Genomic DNA, 19,178 nt, shown 5'->3' on the forward strand with positions numbered 1-19,178 from the left:
TAATTTATTTTTCAAATTTTCAAATCATGAAAGTAGTTTTCTTATCAATGGACCTATACAATCTAGGATTAGATCGTAAACCTACAAAATATTTTTTGCAGTTTCTTATGTTACATCCTTCAATAAAAAAAAATCTTTCATTGATATGCGATATATGATTGAAGTTGGATCAAATACAGCGGTTATAATTTAGCTGTGTTTATTCAATTGCAATTCCCACTATAGTATACATGCACAATGAGCAGGTATAATAATTATGTAGGCCTACAAAATAGTGAATATTCTCAGTCATCCAGTCGTTAAAATCACAAGGTTTTGAATTACGAAAGTCTCAAAGTGTCACATGACCAGCCCAGCGGGTCAGTTGCCTTATGAAGTCTGATGGTTTCAGACGCAACGTAGCAAGTTGCAAAAAAATGTAAGTTCCAGTATTTGATTTAATTTCAATGGCTTGAATACAGCAGAAATACAGGGCACTAAGGCAACACCATAGGGGATCAAATGCGCCAATTAAATCAAAACAAATTGTCATTACAATATATTTTACTTACGGACCCCAAGAAGATTTGAAAGTTACAAAAGGTATTAACTATGAACCCAACCTTGTTGACATGTTAATGAGAGGATTATCCCGTTACTTCGTGTGTAGCACTACACATGCAGACTGACTGAACACCATGCACAAAATTGCACCTTGAATTAAACTCCCTGCACTGATACGTATGTATAACATTGATTAAATGGAAGGATCATTTAAATAAAGGGTATTGCACAGATTTATTTACATTTGTCACTGAGATTTTTAAAAAGCACCAGAATATTATATGTAAAGAAAATACATGATCAAATGGAATGGTCAGGTACTGATTTTGAGTTATATTCTTCTAGTTTCTGAGAATCACTCATATAAACTTTGTAACCATAAATTTTTAATTTGGACCATACAATCAATTTCATAAGTGTGAATGAATAATTAACAAAAATATGAATTGAAAATTATCATTCTTCTTGATTATGTCACATATTTCAATTTCAAGCTGTGACTCCGCTTTACACGAGTCTGAAGTTGACTTCAATTTTTTATTCTTGCGTATAAACATCATCGCTGCATTTTTGAACTTTAATTCAGAAGTCAATATCTAATGATGACCTGGAGCAACTTTTGTCCATTTCAAACCCAATTTCATAATGGTCATTCAAAACATGAGCAAGTGATGGCATAAAAGTCAAATTCACTATTTGTGTTGAAGTTTACTGCTGTGTACGCATGTAAACACTAAACACCCTATCAACAAATTTATGCTAATCCTCTAGTCGCAATTAATCTGAATTTGATGTCGCAATTAAAGTCAACTTCTCTGTGTAAATAGGTGAAATTATATTAACCTTGCACTGCATTGATGTTGCATGCAAGATTTTTGAGTAACGCTTGTGTGACCCTCAGGCAACATCTCCATATTTTCAAGAAATGAAATACCTACTCTCTATGATCAAATTATGCACACAACTCCATGCAGACATAAGTGCAAAAATTGGCAAACTGAATAAGGACATTTCAGAATGAAATTTTGTGATCACAATCGCCACACTCGCGCAAATTTTTTACATTTGTTAATTTATAGCGCCCTTTGCATCGTCTGTTCTGAGAATCAACTTGCAAACATCGACGGATATTTTGGTTGTTTGCTTTCAGTTTTGACTTATTAGCTGTGGCCTTCTGTTGATGATTGCCAAGCACCAACTTCATTCGCTGCTGTGAATCACGTACAGTGCCATAAACTCTCTCAATTGCATTGATATCTGCATGAATGCTTTCTAAGCCATGCTCAGAAAGAAGGCCTATAGTTAAGCCACCTCACAGCGCACTCTGGGATGTGGCATATTAAGAAATGCAATTTAGGCGGTATTGTCTCATCTGGAAAATTCTTAGGGAACCAATGTCCCAGTTCCCAGCATCGTGTACACACCTCAGACACCTCAGCATCACTCAAAAACCTTCCCACAAATAAATCCACGATCCCCTTCAACCTGCCAAATAATCCCCTGAAACGAATCTTTACTTGACCCTCGGGCAACACATCTAACATAGTATCCTTTTGATCAAGGATCGCTTTACAGTGATTACCAACAAAACACTGGCTGTGATAAGCTTGGCGCTTCACGTGCATCTCATCTTCAAGAACTCTGTTCAGTTCCTTCTCGAATGAACCCCGGAGTGCACACACCTCCTCATAGACCTTATCAAGGTCTTTCTTTGCCTTATTCAAGCTTCAAGCTTATTCTTCACCACTGTTTTGCTGGCAATCACTCGATCTTGCTGCATTTTTACAGTATCTGCAGGATTAGACACATCACCTTTGCAAACTGGGCAGACAAACTGATCCATGTCTTGATGCCCAGCTGATTCTTCAGCAACACCTACACAGTAGGCGTGGAACCACCCACTGTCATCATCTATCCCACACTCCATGCACTGAATCCACTGTACACTGGCAGCATTTACAGAGTCTGGCTTGATTGCTGTTAGCGCACATAATGGCATATTACACGCTTCACTGCACATGGCTGTTCGTGACTTTCCTCTCTTAGCCTTTTCCATCCCTTTCAAGAGCTCCTCTTCTTGTTGGAGGGACTGTTCCGCTTCAACTTTTTTAACTTCAGCAATTTTTGCTTCTTCTGAAGCCTCCTGCCACTTGTCAAATTGTTCAAGATCCCTCTGTTGTAAATTTCCATGGTCTAGGTTACGACATTCAAGCTCTAGAAGCTTGAAATATCGCACAACTAGACCCAGAAGAATGTGCAATGAAGGTGGGATGACATGGTCAACATCGGTGACTAGGGGAAGAAGTGGCCTGCCATGGATGCTATGGAAAGATGCCCCTGTGACTTTACGACCACCTTTTCTTGTATGCTCTTCGAAGTCTGCCAAGTCTTGGACATATTGGGCCACCGTCCGCCTTGCTGGCCAGTTGATATTGTCCACCCATGCCTGATCTTTGTTCTTGGTTTTTGGACAATGGGCTATTCCATTTGTGGTGCGTAGCTCATGCAAAGTAACATTACACCATAGGCATGGGAAGGATGATGATGGCCCCATATGTCCAAGACTTTTGCATAGAGCTTCATAGTCTCCATAGTAGAATGTTCTGAGGAATTTCGGTTGCCCATTCACTAAAATTTCTGTCTTATTTTGTAAGTCTATAAGTTGATCTTGATATATGTCGTAGACCTTTTTCATGTTATTTCCAGTATCTACAGCATCAAACATAGCAAGTATATTTGTCCCGTCACGTGAGTTTGCATTTACTTCATTTACCAATTGGTACGCAAGTTTGGTAGATGTTCCACCTTTGTCACCCTGTAAAAGTTAAAAAAAAAAAAAAAGGAAACATGAAATTCCAGAAAGCTTCAATATATCTTTATAGCTTGTAGTGAAGAAAATGGATGTTGGTACAAATCTTGTCTAAATAGATCTGGTTCACCTATTATTCATGAAGGTGACCACAATAACTTCCGACAACAAATAGCCCACTGTGGCTAAGGCTAGGATGCATCTCAAAATATTACCCCATACCAAAATTAGAATTATTCCGAAGTCGTTTAGGGGGGCCTCCATGATGTTGAAATTGTTGGTTAATGGCCATACCATATGCATAAGGCAGCTATTTTGTTATGCATGGTTAACATTAGAAATGACTGCTGCCTCATGCATTTTGTTCATGTAGTTAGGACTAAAATGAATCAAAATGTTAAAAACGCTTTCAGTCTCATAATTAATAGGGAGCTTTCTACAAAAACCAAGTTTTTGTATACATAAATACATAAATGGCTACCATGTGCTGTCTTTACTTTACTATGTAATTGTGAAATTGCTTAAATATTCATATAAGAAGTACCGTATTCATTCCATTAACTGCCCATGCCCCTATAAGGCTAGCGCCCATCCAGTGACTTTAGAACAAGCAACGTCTTGTTGGCCTAAACAATGTACAAAATAAGCGCCCAGTAAGGATTTTGTTAACCCCAACACTTTTTGCTATCGGAAGTTAAAGAAACAAAAAGGAGAAAGATGAGCGAAGAAGTCACTTGGCACCCCGGGATTGAAACCTGGGACCCACTGCATGCCGAGCACACGATCACACATGTTTCGCTGCCCGGGCAGTGATTCCTTGAGTATATCATTTAGGGTGATTGATCATCTGGGATTCACACATATCATGCACAGTGTGGTTTCCATCGTGGTGTTTTGTGGTATCTATATGAGTGTTAGGGTTAAGCAGGGTGCTTATTAAGCACCCTGGGCAGTTAGTGGAGCAAATGCAGTATTTAAATGTTATACTTACTCCAATTTTCATCCACATTTCATTGTTGAATTTCTCATGCTCCCATGTCTTGCCTAAAGAAAACTGCAGATTAACATGTCTTGTGATGTATTCTTCCAGGTTTTTCACACGTGCAAATGCAACAGATGATTCAACAGAATGAGCAGACTTTTGGAGGCTCATTATTCCAATCTCCACAATGTCAGAAGACAAGCACTCACGACCTGTGAAATGAAAGTCAAGAGGTTAATTACAAGTCTGGGAGTACATTTTTGCTTTGCAGCCATGATATACAATTATGAAGACAAGGGCTAGCCAGTTAAAATCCCTCCAAAAATACCGTATTGTTTGTAATAAACGCTCCCCCTCTAATAAACCCCCCCAATTTACAAAAATGCGGACATTTCCATGACATATCGTGTAGGTAAGCTTAAAACTTGCATCAGTCATGTCAGTCACGATCGCTAAATTGAATGGACAAAACCTATTATGACTCAATTCCCATCCATTTCACTGCCTAATTATGGTAGAATTTCACTAATTCCATGCACTTACAGGTGTAATTTTGTTGTATTCCCCACGAAAATATCATTTTCCGTGGGCGCCGCCATCATGTATAGTGTGAATCCTCCTTTTAATAGGAGCACCATCGGAAATTGAACATGATTTTTAAGCTTTTTTCACTGAGAATTCACTTCCAATAAACGTCCCCTTTTGGAAAAATGCAACGCCCCCGGCGCGTTTATTACAAACAATACGGTATTTGTTATAGAATTTTTCCAATAGAATGGTACAAAGCTTTGAGTCTCCCCTTTCAAGTCTTATTTTGTTCTGACAAAATTCATATATTCAAATCAGTCTCATAATCCCTTTCCCACATAAAAACACACACAACATATCCAGGCCGGTCTAGTACAATCTAAACCAAGAGTAGAATGAAAATTTTGTTTCTAATAATTGCAGTTAGCAATATAATAATAGAACAAACACTTACTTCTCCTTTCTTTGTAAAGGCGAGTATCTGATGGCATAAATTTGATGTGATGGTTGGCCAAGAATCGTCTAAGGTCTTGCAGCTTTGCCATAGGTAGTCTCAGTAAGACTTTCAAATCCACTACTTCTTGAGGTGTCAATTCTATATAGACAAAAATGTAAAGGAGAAACATTTCAATTATCATGCAATGTGCTAAATGCAAGATATTATTATACATAAAATAAGTTGTTTCATGTCAATTCCACTTTTTGTGTCATTATAGCATGTTCGTAGATACAATGTGATAAACATGCATGTACATGTATACGCTGTTCACACACTTGTTTTTTGTTGCAAGATTTGTCAAATGCTTTCTCCCCCCCCCTCCTTTTTTGGAAGACAGACATATATAGTAGTCTCTGGCACGGTCTACTCTAACATGCAGACCTCTGGCACAGTCTACTTTGACCATTTTTAATGTTTGTTATAGTATCAAAGTTTCAGAATTCGCACCCATTTCCAAAAATGTCAGAAAACAAGATTCTGCTGGAGGTATTTTATTGCGTATTTTGAAGCATATTAAAGCAGATGCAACATGCCTGTTTGCAGGCAGTAGAAAACTTTTCCTAAAGAAATCCAGCATGGTTTAATTGATATATAATGTCAAGTACGAAGAAAGTAGATTCTGCCAGAGACCTGAGTATCTTTTGAATCATTTACAACGAAATGAAACATGTCTGTACTCTGAAGTAAATTCTATTTTCCGAAACAGGTATTTCTTCAACAGAGAACCCATTTCAATGATGTGAACTGCAAGGCATATCTAAAAATTCATGGTTTTTAAATTAATTTTCTTAAATTTTTGAATTAAAAAAAAAAACATAGGGCTGCCAAGAGTATGCAATTGCATTATTTGTGGCGCAATTTGTGTATTTTGCCTCCAAATGCATTTTTTGACCATTTGGGAAAAATCTAAAAAAAAAAAAAAAATCAACAATTTTTTTTTTTTTTAGACATGTTTTTTTAATGTTAGATTTTTTCCAATTTTTTTTTAATGATTGCAGCACTTCGATGTTATCGCAAAAAAACCCCGATTTTGAATTTGTGCATTTTTGGAAAATCAGAACAGTGTGTTTTTTGGCCTCCAAAATAAGATCTAAGTAATTACTAACCTTGCGCAAGTGGTATATTTGCAGTCTGACAGGCTGGAAGTGCTACCTCCGGGTGGTTTTTCAAGTAGGCGGCCAAGGTTGCTATGATATCGACGGTATCTGGTTGGGGACTTGGAGAGCTAATAACTTCAAGTATCTGTTTATAATAAAGAAATAAATCATAAATATTTCATTACTATGCTTTTTGTTCACTGATTAGGTGTTAATTCATGTTTTCTTTCCGTTTTTCACAATCACTAGGGAGAACATTACCAAAATGCTCCTGTTCCATTTGGTCACACACCTTTTAAGATCAAACACTTTAGGGTATGTGTTGTCTCGAGTAGCTGCCACAGTTTAAAATAACAATTGACAATTGATTATTATACTGTGGAAGCTATTTAATTTAGCTAGTACTTAATTTCGCTAATTCCCAGTGACCACCATTTTCATGGATATTTAATTTAGCTAATCCAGGAATTCATGTTTACAATTCAATTTGTTAATCTGCCAAATTTATTTAAAATCTGTGAAATTAAGCGGTTTTACAGTATAGCAAATTCAACACATTGTGGAACGTTTTTCAAACAAATTCGGGTTACCGGACGATCATGCATATCACGACACCGGCTAAATTGATACAAAAATTGGTCATATTTGTATTTTGGCTATTCACTGGGGGTGCATTCCCAATCCTCATGGCCACTCGCAAAATTTTAATTACAAACCATTTATATAAAAAGGGCAATGCACAAGTACAACAAGCTTACCTCATGTAGTTTTTCAGCTCGTCTTTTCAGGGTTTTTATATTTGTGACACTACTCCTCTTCATTGGTAGTTCTACTTTCATGTAGGTTTGGTAGCGTGTCTTGTCCTTCCTCAAGCCTATCACTTGGTTGTTGGACTGGTATGGATCTGGTTTGAGTGAAGCTTTGTGCTGGGCTTTCAACATGTGTACCAGAGCATCCTTCTCAGCATTGGTTTCTTTGGTTTCATTTTGTGTTTGCTTTAGCTCTTCTTCAAGGGCTGTGATGCGGTTGTGGAGTTCTTGCTGCTGTTGCTGGTGTTCCTCCCTTAAGTTAGTGATGTTCTTTTGAAGATCCAGAATTTGTTTTGCTTTTTCATCTAGCAGTTCATTTTGACATGATACAAGATTGTACAGTGTGTGGTTGGCCTGGTTTTGGGTCAGAGAATTTGATAATTGTTTCTCCAGTTCTTGAATTTTTTCGATTGACTCTTTCAACAAATGTGACAATTCAACATTCTTTTGGCTTAGCTCTTGTTCGTTTTGTACGGCATACTCTAGCTGAGCTTTTACATTTGTGTATGTCGAAGCCAGTTGATTAAGTTGTGTCTGGGTTGTATGAAGAACTAGTCTAATCACATTCACATTTTCTTCATTGACTCGTGTCCTGTTTGTATAGTGAATGCTTTGGGATTCCTCCAGAATGTTACACATCTCCTCTTTCCCTACTCTAAACAAATTGCCATCTTTGGTGTGAACCCAGCAGAATCCATCCTGGACATCTACCAATCTTGCTGGTTTCAGTTCTACAAAACCGTCCTCAAGTTCTTGCCAAGTAACAAGCACAGTCATATTGGCTTTCAGTTCTTCATTTATTAAAAGACTTTCTAACAGTCTAGGGTTTGATGTTGCTGTGACATGATCTAACCGTCCATCATTACTTGCCGATTCAGGCCTAATTAAATAACATCCACCTGTGTGTATACATGTTTCACATTTACCAAATACAACACCCTTAAATACTTTGCCTCCTGCACTTTCATATACAACAACATCATCCTTAACAAACACCAACTGGTCTACCTTCCTTTTCTTGTGTTTTCTGTGCCTTCCAGTATAATATGGCTTTCTCTTTCCATTCCAGCCTTTTGCATTCATACAACCTTTGCTTCTTTCATATCTATCTTTCCTTGCATCACCAATGTCATTTTCTTTATTGATCTCAATATCATCATCGCCATCTTTGGTCTTTATGAAGCTACAAATATTGTCAGTAATTGGTTCATTGCTGTTGTGAACACTAGCACTACTACCCATTTTGTTTTAAAATAATATACAACTTAACTGCTAATGATTTCAAAGGTTATACCATCACCATGTATATTAATTGTCAGATCAACTGATCAAGTTACCTCAGATAATTAAAATGCTAGATCTAAACTGTGATCTAACTATGGCATGAAATAGAAATTCAAGAACATTGCTTGGCGGTCTGTAGGACCTATTGATAGCTACAATGTATAGCAAGACGTCAATAACACTTGAGTGGGTAGCCCGACAAGTAGGCCTATTTTGCAATCTACTCAATTGAATGCAAACCTATCAAATGCACAATACCGGTATAGTTGAAAATTCAAGTGTTTTTGTTTTTGCAATTTAAAGCACAAAATTTTCAATTCATTTAAACTAATACATGTAGTATAAACATGTAAAGTTATTAACACAAGTGTTGAGGACTCACACAAGCAAAGTTCTTCAATTCATATTATAATTTACAACCTACTGTTTTTACAAATGCCCACAATGTTGTTCTACCATAGGCCTATTCTTCCCTCATGAATACAATCAATGTGATACAAGTACAAGTACAGGTACAAGGTAATGTGTTGTGTTCAAAATCCTATTTACACACTTCAAAATCCTGTTAACATGCTCATTGCTCAGTGAGTCAATTGTGCTTCTGGAAGTTCTCAAAATTGGCACACATAAATAAAACCTGGTTTCAAATTTCCGATGAAATCAGAGTTAACAGCAAAGTGTAATAGCTTGTAATGTGATCACACAGATCAAGGGTAGGTCTGTTTACAAATTACACTGCAACATATCAGCGTTATTCAAATTATGAAAATTAGTTCAGAAAATTAGCATGAACTTTGTTCCAAATTATTTTATTGGACAGAGTTCTGTGTGCAATTATTGACAGAACTGAACTAGCAAAGTACAATTGAATGTTGGGATATGAGCAAGGGAGAAACCATATTAAAACTACACTACATGTACACAAGTTATTACTGATTCATGCAATATATTTGTTTGTTGTAACAGTCACTCCATGCCATGTGGAGACACACTTGGGTCCTGATGGGACCAGGCTCAAACAAATTGCTCAAGCCAGGATAAATAGCCACTACTCCCTACAATCAAGGAAACACTTTTATTGTCAGCCTCCAGGTCAAGAGAAAGGAAGTTTTGCTTAATCCAATCTCAACTGCCACTGAGGCATATTTTGATATGTTTCTAGTTCTACAGCTAGTGTTAGTCTCTCAACTGAACGGGCTATACATGTAGTCTCCTTTATCAACAATACATTTATTTTTTTGCCAATTAAAAAGCAGGTGCTTTGCACTGCCAGCCACTAAAACATTGTGCAGGAGATCATATCATGATTCTATATTCTGTATTCTTTCTTCTTTCTTCTTTCTTCTTTCTTCTTATTAAATACATTCATATACATATCGTCGGTTGGAACACATAGTGGCGTATGTGATGGACAAAATATGTTCCGAGCAAAGGATATGTTACTAATAACGGAGTTGATACTCATCCACTGTTATCTCTCAGGAGCCCGATACCATTTGAAATTGAAGTATAATGTTCAAATTATTAAACCTAAAACTGTAAAAAGGAATAATTTATATAGCTAGATCTAAACCTTTAAAACGGGAAATTTGGAAAATCACTCTAAGCCACTATGTTTTGCGACCAACAATTAAAATTTAAAATTACAAGCCAAGAACTCTCCCTTGCCAAAAAATAATAGTGTTTTTCTACTAGGAATGTCTAAATAATTTACATGATGAACCTTTGAAAAAGTAAAATTTACATTTCTTAATATTTCAATCACAGAGCATTTATTTGTGTTGTGATGATAATGGCTGTCAACAAGTGTATCTGCAAGAAAAATCAAACAAAAAGAAAGGAAAACAAATGATCAGCCTTAGAATTTGTGTTGTGTGGTAACAGTTCAAGGGAAAAAAGATTTTGGGACAATGTTACTAAACATTCTGGGAAATAATAATAACACTTCATCATTCATATTAAAGGGTCTCACTTATCAGGTAATTATTAAGGGTGCGAGTGAGTCCCAGGAATTGAGTCCCGCCTGCGTGAATCCTATTACCCGGAATTGTGTACCGAAATTTAAAAAAAAACCAAGTTTTTACTTTTTTTTGGTTTTGTAGTGTCTCTGGACCTAGACCTAAATGCTAGGATCATTCATGGTTGACCTAAAAAAAAAAAAATTGCACGATGTTTTGTGTCAAAATGTATTCAAATTCAATGAATACAAAATGATCAATTTTCATATTAAAAACACAAAACATCCATGCAATTTTTTTTTCAAGGTCAACCATGAATGATCCTAGCATTTAGGTCTAGGTCCAGGGACACTCCAAAACCGAAAAAATAAATAACTAAAAAAAAAACAACTTTTTTTTTACAATTTCTGGACTATACTCGAACGTGGGACTAACAAAAAGAAAGGAAAACAAATGATCAGCCTTAGAATTTGCGTTGTGTGGTAACAGTTCAAGGGAAAAAAAGATTTTGGGACAATGTTTCTAAATCTGCTAACATTCTGGGAAACAATAATAACACTTCATCATTCATATTAAAAGGTCTCACTTAACAGGTAATTATTAAGGGTGCGAGTGAGTCCCAGGAATTCTTGTCCCGCCCGAGAATCCTATTTACCCGGAATTATGTATCCGAAATTTAAAAAAAAAAAAAAAAAAAATTCTTAAGGTTTTTTTTTTGGTTTTGTAGTGTCTCTGGACCTAGACCTAAATGCTAGGATCATTCATAGTTGACCTACATGTAAAAAAAAAAAAAAAAAAAATTGCACAATGTTTTGTGTTTTTAATAAGAAAATTACCGGTAATATTTTTGTTATTTTTTTATATATTTTTTTTACAAAAATCAAAAAGGAAGAAGTTGCTGATTCCATCATGGTAGTCGGTAAGAGTGAAAAATTTTTGTCAAAATACTGTAGTTACAGAATTCAGCAACCTTTCACAGGTGTTTTTTTTTCAATGGGGATCACCTGCCATGCCATGTCTAGTAGGAACCTGTGTGCATTTCAGATACTGCCGATTCCATCATGGTATTGGTGAGAGTGAAATTTCTTTGTCAAAAAACTGAAGTTGCAGAATTCGGCAACCTTTAACAAGTGTAATTTTTTTCAATGGGAATCACCCGACATGTTTCTAGAAACTTGTGTGCGTGCAATTCACATACTGCCGATGTAGTCGACTAGTCAGCAAGAGTGAATTTTTTTGGTCAAAATTCTTAAGTTGCAGAATTTGACAACCTTTAACACAGGTGTACAATTTAATTTTATTTTCCAATGGGGATCGGGATCACCTGACATGTGTCATGGAAACTTGTGTGAGTGCATTTCAGATGCTGCTGATCCCTTCATGGTAGTCAGTAAGAGTGATTTTTTTTGCAAAATACTAAAGTTGCAGAATTCGGCAACCTTACACTGTTACACAGGTGTTTTTTTTTAACGATGGGGATCCCCTGACATGTCTCTAGAAACTTGTGTGTATTTCAGATACTGCTGATTCCATCATGGTAGTTGGTAAGAGTGATTTTTTTGTCAAAATACTAAAGTTGCAGAATTCGGCAACCTTTCACAAGTGTAATTTTTTCTTCAATGGGAATCACCTGGCATGTCTCTAAAAACTTGTGTGCGTGCATTTCAAAAACTGCTGATCCCATTATGGTAGTCAGTATGGGTGATTTTTTTTGTCAAAATACTAAAGTTGCAGAATTCGGCAACCTTTCACAAGTGTAATTTTTTTCAATGCGAATCACCCGACATGTTTCTAGAAACTTGTGTGCGTGCAATTCACATACTGCCGATGTAGTCGACAAGAGTGAATTTTTTTGGTCAAAATTCTTAAGTTGCAGAATTTGACAACCTTTGGTGTACAATGTAATTTTATTTCAATGGGGACCGGGATCACCTGACATGTGTCATAGAAACTTGTGTGAGTGCATTTCAGAATCTGCTGATCCCTTCATGGTAGTCGGTAAGAGTGATTTTTTGTCAAAATACTAAAGTTGCAGAATTCGGCAACCTTACACTGTTACACAGGTGGGTTTTTTTTAACGATGGGGATCCCCTGACATATGTCTCTAGAAACTTGTGTGTATTTCAGATACTGCTGATTCCATCATGGTAATTGGTAAGAGTGATTTTTTTGTCAAAATACTAAAGTTGCCGAATTCGGCAACCTTTCACAAGTGTAATTTTTTCTTCAATGGGAATCACCTGGCATGTCTCTAAAAACTTGTGTGCGTGCATTTCAAAAACTGCTGATTCCATCATGGTAGTCAGTATGGGTGATTTTTTTTGCCAAAATACTAAAGTTGCAGAATTCGGCAACCTTACACTGTTACACAGGTGTTTTTTTTTTTTACGATGGGGATCCCCTGACATATGTCTCTAGAAACTTGTGTGTATTTCAGATACTGCTGATTCCATCATGGTAGTTGGTAAGAGTGATTTTTTTGTCAAAATACTAAAGTTGCCGAATTCGGCAACCTTTCACAAGTGTAATTTTTTCTTCAATGGGAATCACCTGGCATGTCTCTAAAAACTTGTGTGCGTGCATTTCAAAAACTGCTGATTCCATCATGGTAGTCAGTATGGGTGATTTTTTTTGTCAAAATACTAAAGTTTCAGAATTCGTCAACCTTTCTTTCACAAATGTAATATTTTGCGCAATCCATTTTTTTCATGAAATTGACTACCACTAACATTTTCAAGTCTCTGGCTAATATATTTTAGGCAAAAGACACCTTCAAAAAATTTGTTGGCAAAAATAGACCCCACCCAATTTGTAATCGGCCCAGGGGATGGGAAATGCCACCACAGAAAATCAATAAGGGTTTGGGATCTGAAACTTGAGATTTTCCCCCCTATTTATGGCTAACATTTGGTAAATTAAAACAATTCTGGATAGTGGTAAATTTCTGAATTAAAGCTAATTGACATGGATTGACCCCTTGCTGAATAAAAATGCATAAATTTGGACAAAAAAAACTGCTCCTAAAAATTTAATGCCAAAATCTAAAAATGCCTGGAAAACCATGCATCAAAAGAGCATGAGAATAGAATTTTTTTTTGTGTGTTACACCAATCAAACTATTTCTTTTTTTAGGCCTAATAGGGATACGCATCCTGCACAAGAACAAATAAACATAATGGGGAACGATTGCTCGCTACGAGAGGAAACAGAATATATTTTAGAAAGAATGAATAGTTTACCAACCCAAAGTGTTACAATTTAACATTATAAATAATAAATAAATACAAATCCCGACCGGCACAAAGCCACAACACAACTTGAAAAAAAGCAAGGCAATGTGCGGCATGGAATCGAACCCACGACCTTCTGATCTCTAGACAGACGCCTTTACTACCAGCTCCCACTGATAAACGGTGGTTAAAACTGGGTCTAAAAGGCGTCCGTCTAGAGATCGGAAGGTTGTGGGTTTGAATTTTTGATTCCCAAGCCGGCACATTGCCTTGCTTTTTTTCAAGTTTAGTTGTGTGCCGGTCAGGATTTGTATTTATTTGTTGTCAACTTTAATTGTAACACTGTCTTTGGGTTGGTAACAGTGTTCGAATTTAGGAAAAATAAATGGTTGTCCCACAGACAACCAGATTACAATTTCCGGTTGTCCGTCTAAGTTTTTGGTTGTCCGTAGGCCTACAAATGTTACTTTTGGCTAGATTTATGGTTATCCGGCGGACAACCGAATCAGTATTTTTGGTTGTCCGGCGACTTTTTTAGTTGTCCCGGACAACCGGACAACCAAAATTTTGAACGCTGGTTGGTAAACTGTTCATTCTTTTACTTCGATGAGTCAACTGTACATGTATCTTTTGAGCAAAGTGTGCTTATTTTGAACAGTTTAAAATTTTGTTGAATCGCCATCATGATCGGCTATGTAGTATGTTTACTTTCGAACTTGCATTGCTTTTAAAAAACAGTTGGCATGCTTCTTCGATTCCGATGTCGATAGCAATGACAAAGCCTTGAACAGTGTTGAGGTTGAGCAAATTCGAAGTTGTCGGACTTCTCAAAAAAAAATTGGCACTGCATTTTTAACGTTTGGCACTGTCAGTGTCATTACAACGTCAGTTGTAAATGTAAACCTGTAATTTCAATTCAGACAGAGCACACAAGGGTCATGTCATGACTCATCAGTCTCATGTATTTCATTTAGTTCATGAGTTTCAAGCTACGCCAACACTCATCATCATTTACATTCAGTGATTCACCGGCACAATTTAAGCTTACTGAATTGAAATTGAAGGAAGCTTAAACATCAACCCCTCGAGCTAGCGTTCACTGATGCACCGATTAAAAATACACTTCGCCAAACTCATTGTTATTGCATCGTGCAGTGGAAATTACTGAATCAATCAAGTGGGCAATTTATTCACGGCGGCAACAGCCGAAGCGATCGAGGCATTTCGGAAAACGATTTTGCTCTTTAAATGCAATAATTTTAAAATATTACGGTAAATTAAACTAAATATATTTATTCCAACAAGAAATGTGTTAGTTTCGTTTGTTTTTCGTCCAACTTTATGCAACGAGTGATCTGTGCATTCGTTCGCAACGCGTTTGAGTGGTAATTATCCGCCATGTTTGCAATGCGTCCATAGAAACGACTTCGGGTGGTCTCGGGAATATCTATTTATTAGACGTTTTACTGTATGGATTGCTCTGAAAATGGTACCAACATTTTCTTGAATATGCATAGATTTAAGGAAATTAAAAATAGTAATATGATTATATTTAATATTTTCATAGAAATCACGTTTAAACTTACCATAAATTTTCAGCTGAAAATTTCCAACATCTACACACGTTGCCGACACATGAATAATTGATTCCTGAAACCGGAAGACCCTCCTCTATCCATCAGTCAAGTCAATCAAGCTCTAGGATTGGTTACATTCCCAATATTTTGACATTTCCCGGCAGCATTTCAACGAATGAAAATGCAGTTTTAGCGTGAGGAATTTTAGAGGTGTGGCCTATGCTGGAGACAAATCCCGCTGATACACGCTATCTTTCGATGTACGTTCAGGCTAGTGTAACAATAAAAGAGCCATTTTCTTGATCGCGCACCGGCCATGCACTGCGAGGGCGCACTTAATGATTTCCGATTTTTATTTTTTGTAAGGCTTGTGAGCGGGCGGGGTTGGCAACACATGTGTATACATTTATTTGTAGCACATCTGTATTGTACCTTCGGCATGATGTGAGAATTTTGGGTAAATTAACAAAGTAGGTCAGAAAGATGTATTTTAACATTATATATGTGTATGTATTTTCACCAGTGTGATACTTATTCCATATCATTCAAAGCCAAAAAGTGAATTTCTAGACATAATGTGCACCAGAAGCTTCAAGATTTACTAATTTTGAACAGTATTGATGTTGCGTAACAAAGTACATACATGTGTACATCTGGGTTAGGTGGAAAGAGTACTCACTGTTAACACTAAATGAGACAAATTCAAATTAACCACCACCCAAATGAACATTCAATTACATTGAAGATGTGAAGGTAGCAGTAAGCTTATTAAAGTCGATGCGGTTATATTGAATTCAGAATGTCTTGCTATTAGAGTGGAAAGATGATCAGCATTGATATTGAGTTAGAACATGTGGTACTGTGATGGGCAGACTATGCAGAGCTAAGAATAAATGTCCCAATGAAATCTTGTTTAGTACACACTTGAAGTCAAGCCTGTGCCATCTGACCTGCTGCACTCTTAGGCCTAAAAAAATGTTTGATTGGCGAAAAAAAAAAAAAAAAGTTAGGGTAGGTAGGTCGGCAATTTTTTCCATAAAGCTTTCCATATAAATGGTATTTTTGCACTATAATTCTTCACCTCTTACAAATATGTACCGTACTGTGTCTGTTATTTTACCAGGTAATCAGAGTTTTATTTGTTGCTGATTTAGGATACTTGGTGTGTAGGCACAGTGCATTTTACAATAAAATATAAATAAATACATACAAGGACTGCAAAGCTGCATGTGCATTTCATCCATAAAAAAAGAAGGGAAAAAGAATCACTGCAATTTTGATACAGTACATATATATATAGGTCTTCAAATAGCATTAACAATTTCCCTTAAAAACAATGAAAGGTAGCAGCATGCATGGTATCAAATTACAGAGTTGCTTGGAAAGCAAGACAAAAATGTCTCCGTCTTGTTTCTTGAGGTAATCTTGTACGGATACCATCTCTCTTTTAATCGCACACTTTGTGAAACACGATGCCACTTTGCATTCATTCATTCCTATACACCGCAGACAGAGCAGTACGTAATGCCATAATAAGTGAAATGAATTACAGTCTAAACCACCAAACAGGAAGCTTCTCAAAGCCACAGATAAAAATGAAAAAGAAAAAGGTGAGCTATTTATAGCAGGTCGAGTTTGAATGAAAATCGAAAGCGGATATTTTAAGATGGACACGACCGAAGGGCTCATTGCATGCCCCTAGATGCCCCAGAGAGATTCACTGGCTCAAGTGTGCTGACCTTTTCTTTGTGGTTGCAGCTAATTGGGTTATATGTACATATATCACGCTTTGGTCAGTATTATCAATATCATTATATCAATGGCTACGATTAAAGGAAAGTAATGAAAGTATGAGCATTATTTGTGGAGATGAAGGTCAGTTTGTAGATCTTTGGTGGTGGTGTCTATATCCATAGCTTGAACTAGAAGAAAAGTGGCACAGTTCACATTCATGCTACATTCATGACATTAGCATGATTAGAGGCAAGCAGGGCACCATGGAAACTAGTCTACCTCATATGATACCTGGTTTTTAAGTTAGTGATAATTTCATTCACACACTCTGCCAGAACTGCTCCTTCCACAGGTATTTATCTTCTAAAGACTTGACTTTGGAAGCAAACTATGAGCCCACAATAACCCCCTTTAGAGGATGAATACCTGTGTAGGGCTATGGGGAGGTCATCAGGACAAATCCAAAATCCAAAGAGGGGGTAGTCACACTAGAGGTCACAAAAGCCTACTGTTTTAAAAGGGTGTATGAGGTAGACTGCCTGAAAACCTGAAGTGTTCCGGAAAAAAATTGTGTAAATGCCCAACTGTTTGTGAAATTGTAAAATCTTGGAAAATGTACACATTTTTGTAGCCGAGCTGGGATCAGTCTGTCCTAAAAATGCTAGAGCGCATTCACATACAACTTGTCATACTTCTGTAATTCTTCTGGTAGATGAGGCCAATATGATATTGGCCAAAATAGGTCATTCATTGACCATCCAGCTCAACTGACCTAGATATTTTCATGACAAACCTATTTTCAAGAATATCTTCCAAAATTTTTCTACAGTTGAATGATGACATGATCAAAGGAGGCCCAACTAACATGACTAATGCATCCTCACTTCAATGTAGTGAACCAAGAACCTACATAAAGTTTTGTAGACAGGTGCGACAAAACATCTCTCTGTACCAAGTGCCAACCAACCTCTCTATCAGGTAGCTCTAGGACAAGGGTAATAGAAAGCAAAAGAGAAAACCTTTTAGCAAAACAACAGCTCCAACTCCAATTCTATTTTTGTAAGAGACAGATCACAGAAAATGCTTGAGAATAAAGGAGGACATGTGCACAGACACTGCACACAGTATTAACTGATGTAAAACCCTTAAAACTCACTAAGTAGCAACTAGCATGATGAAAAAACTAGGTCATTGCAATCACAGGTGATTTAGATCAGTGCTTTGGGATTTTCTACAAACTCAATATTTTTCACCAATTGATTTTTTTTAATGAAAATATGTGAGCAATGGAACTGTTTGAAGAGTGCCCTTGACAATATGAATTGAAGTGTCCAAAATGCAATATTTTTAGACAAAATAAAGGTGTTTTCTTAATTTTTGTTTGTAAATGAGTTCATGATGAATTTTTAAAACTGTACTTATTATGTGGAAGTAGGTAAGCCCAGGGGGAAGAAGTGGTCATATGCAGTTATGGTAATGGTGAAAGCAATCTTGTGCTGACACTAGAGTAGGTTTCTTTCTATGGTCATACACTCTTAAAATTACTCCACAAATGAATAGAACCTATTCAAATTTGACAAGTATGACTATTCCGTGGGATATAACAGATTCTTGTCAACATAACAAGGCCATCTATTTAAATATTTGAATCAAAATTAATCGGATAAAGTGGAAAACAAAAAGTGATCCCGCCCGGGAATCGAACCCAGGACTTACCAGCCAATGACAAGCTTTAATTGTATCTGTCTGTATGCAATGTTCATGCGTAACACCGCTCAGCTGCAAGTCACATGGCAGTATGAAACCAGCAAATGAGGGTTTGTTATGAGCGAACTAAAGTACAGAGATATTGCATGAGCTCGCTTCGCCACTGAAAAGCATTGGTCGTCATGCCCTTGAAATTATCCACAGTCTGGTAATATTCCATGTGGTCAATGAATCTGCAGGAATGTAATTATGTTGCACCATCAGGCAGGCTCCTATTATCTGATCAAATGCATACTAATTATATTCATGTAAAGTGTGCTGTCTACTGAAGATAGCAATCTGCATACATAATCCACTCTTTAACTTTCAACTAAGTGGTTAGAAAACAGATCTCTTGCTGGATGTAATTGGTTTCTAACTG

General features: G+C 36.7%; 2 protein-coding genes across 2 annotated transcripts in view; one reads left to right on the top strand and one right to left on the bottom strand.

Annotated features, from left to right (window-relative positions):
* LOC140144503 (ubiquitin carboxyl-terminal hydrolase 43-like) overlaps positions 1 to 19,178 on the top strand; it is a 120,938-nt gene that overhangs the window by 11,683 nt on the left and 90,077 nt on the right.
* LOC140144502 (uncharacterized) lies at positions 150 to 9,878 on the bottom strand. Its single transcript, XM_072166313.1, has 5 exons — positions 7,217 to 9,878; positions 6,468 to 6,603; positions 5,317 to 5,457; positions 4,344 to 4,546; positions 150 to 3,358 (listed from the first exon to the last, which is right to left on the bottom strand). Exons 1-5 carry the CDS (start codon positions 8,507 to 8,509, stop codon positions 2,264 to 2,266), a joined length of 2,868 nt encoding a protein of 955 aa, XP_072022414.1. The 5' UTR covers positions 8,510 to 9,878; the 3' UTR covers positions 150 to 2,263.

This window comes from Amphiura filiformis, unplaced genomic scaffold, assembly GCF_039555335.1.
Source record: "Amphiura filiformis unplaced genomic scaffold, Afil_fr2py scaffold_59, whole genome shotgun sequence".
NCBI lineage: Eukaryota > Metazoa > Echinodermata > Ophiuroidea > Amphilepidida > Amphiuridae > Amphiura > Amphiura filiformis.